The 2,151-nt window shown below is 36.0% G+C and overlaps 1 protein-coding gene across 1 annotated transcript; it reads left to right on the forward strand.

Moving 5' to 3' along the window:
• LOC142608172 (F-box protein At4g18380-like) lies at positions 1–1,729 on the forward strand. The gene has a single exon (XM_075779886.1). The coding sequence runs from the start codon at positions 433–435 to the stop codon at positions 1,504–1,506; it is 1,074 nt and encodes a 357-aa protein (XP_075636001.1). The 5' UTR covers positions 1–432; the 3' UTR covers positions 1,507–1,729.
• Positions 1,730–2,151: the final 422 nt, after the last annotated feature.

Below are 2,151 nucleotides of genomic sequence, written 5' to 3' on the forward strand. Positions count from 1 at the left end.
TCCTAGCATGAGTTGAGTATGCCACCAATATCTCAACTTCTAATTTCGTTTCCTAGGATGAGTATGCCAGGTAGCTTAACTATTTGCAGCGTCAAAGTTTTCCGAATGCCTCGTTGTTTATTGCTTCTTTTGGTTCTTTCTTTCTTTATTTTTGTTGTTTTTTTTTTTCTCTTTTCAATAGAAAAATAGGATAAAGTTGTTGCCTTGCTGGAACATCCTTTCTATAATATTGGTCTTTACTAAAACTGTGTCCAAATTCGTAGGCTCTGGTCAAATAAACAGCGTAATGGCCCCGTTTTACATAGGCCAATAAACCACGGACACCATTTACAACCATTCTATTCTCTCCAATCCTAACCACTTTTTCCTCTATTTATTTGCACTATAAGATTCAACCAAAAAAAATGCTTGTCTTCAACTGAAGTCAAATAAATGCTAATGAAGGTTGATCATTTTGATCGCCTTCCAGACGCGCTTCTCCTCTTCATATTGAGCAATTCGCTTGATGCTAAGACCTTAATCCGATGTCTCTTGGTTTCCAAGCGCTTTGCTTCTATCATACCACAAATAGACACCATTTTCGTTACTCTCCCTCCTCATTTCCAGAACAAGAAAAGGAGGCGTGGCTTGTCCAGAAAGGTTTTCAAGATTCTGGCCAGAAAGTTAATCATCAAACCTATGCAAGTCCTTCACCATATCATGACTTGTACACATGCCGCAAACTCCAACTCTGACCATTTCTTGTACTATTCACCTAATGAAGTTTTGAAAAACTTCAATGGGTTAAAATCTTTGCATTTGGAGCTTCCTTCCTTAGGGAGTGAGATTGAATTTAATGGTGGAAGTTCATTGCTCAAGTGGAAAGCTGAATTTGGTGAAGAGCTCAAAAGCTGCACAATCCTTAGCTCAAAATGTTTTTGTAGGGAAAACCTTTCATCATCAAGTTATACCTATGTAAATGAACGTGAAGAGGAAGAAGAAGAACTCCAATCATTTCTAGCTGAGGATGAGCTAAAGTCACGAATAGTATGGACAATATCTTGCTTAGTATCTGCATCAGTGAGGCATCACTTGTTGAAACAAATTGTACCCAACTTTCCTACGCTTCAAAGATTAGTTATTACGGATGCAGGGAAGAGAGGGAAGCTTTGCATGGGGAAAGAACAACTTGTTGAGCTTAGAAACAGTATGAACTCACCAAGGACATCAGAGTCTTCGTTGGAGAGGACTCCAATACCAAAGTTGTGCATGAAGCTCTGGTATGTGCCTGTAATGGAGTTACCAGCATTGGGGTATGCCATGAAAGAAGTGGCACTTGTGTTGATCAAGCCTGTCAGTGGGGTAATTGGAAAGGTAGTACGTGATGGTGATTTGTTGGTGGCAGATGATTTGTTGGTAAGTGATGATTTTGATGGAGAGGATGAAGAGAAGGTAGTTTTTGGTGAAGCTGTGAGAGAGATAATCAAGAAGAAGGTAATGTATGTAATGGAAATGAGTTCCTTTTGAGTTGTAGACTCGCATATTTATTTTGTTGGAAAATTATTAGTTTATATGAACGATACAATGTGAAGTGTACATTGGCAAAAGGCCCGTACACTTCCACTCAGAAAGAATCTTTTTGTCTACAATATTGTGGACTTTACGTTATGGTGTTCATGTAAGCTAATAATTGTACTTATTTATTTTGTATATAACACACGATATATCAGAATTTCAATGTTTTCTTTGATTGTTGGGATTAGATTGGTCATAGTCTTTGTTTCACCCTCACTTTTTTATTTTATTTTATGCTCCTTTAATTAAAGTCCGTCATATGTCACTTTTTCTTCTTTTTTTTTTTTTTGATAAAAAAAATCTAATTTTAAATGGAAAATAAAATGGCATAAATGCACTTTTAGTTTTTAAATTTTGATCCGATTTCTATTTTGGTCCTTACATTTTATTTTTACCGTTTTTAGTTCCTAAACCAATTAACGCGTGACGTTTAAGTCCTTACCGTCACCCAACTAACAGAAAATGCTGACGTGGCTAACGGAACACCCTATTAGCTGACGTGACGCTGATGTGGCATTGATTTGGTAATTAAAATAAAAAAACCTTAAATCTAATTTAATTTTAAAAAAAAAATACTTATCATTAATAATTTTCATA

The sequence above is a fragment of the Castanea sativa genome, chromosome 8, assembly GCF_040712315.1.
Source record: "Castanea sativa cultivar Marrone di Chiusa Pesio chromosome 8, ASM4071231v1".
Taxonomy (NCBI): domain Eukaryota; kingdom Viridiplantae; phylum Streptophyta; class Magnoliopsida; order Fagales; family Fagaceae; genus Castanea; species Castanea sativa.

Excerpts from the sequence above, each read along its gene's own strand:
- LOC142608172 (XM_075779886.1), top strand. The coding sequence starts at position 433 with ATGCTAATGAAGGTTGATCATTTTGATCGCCTTCCAGACGCGCTTCTC.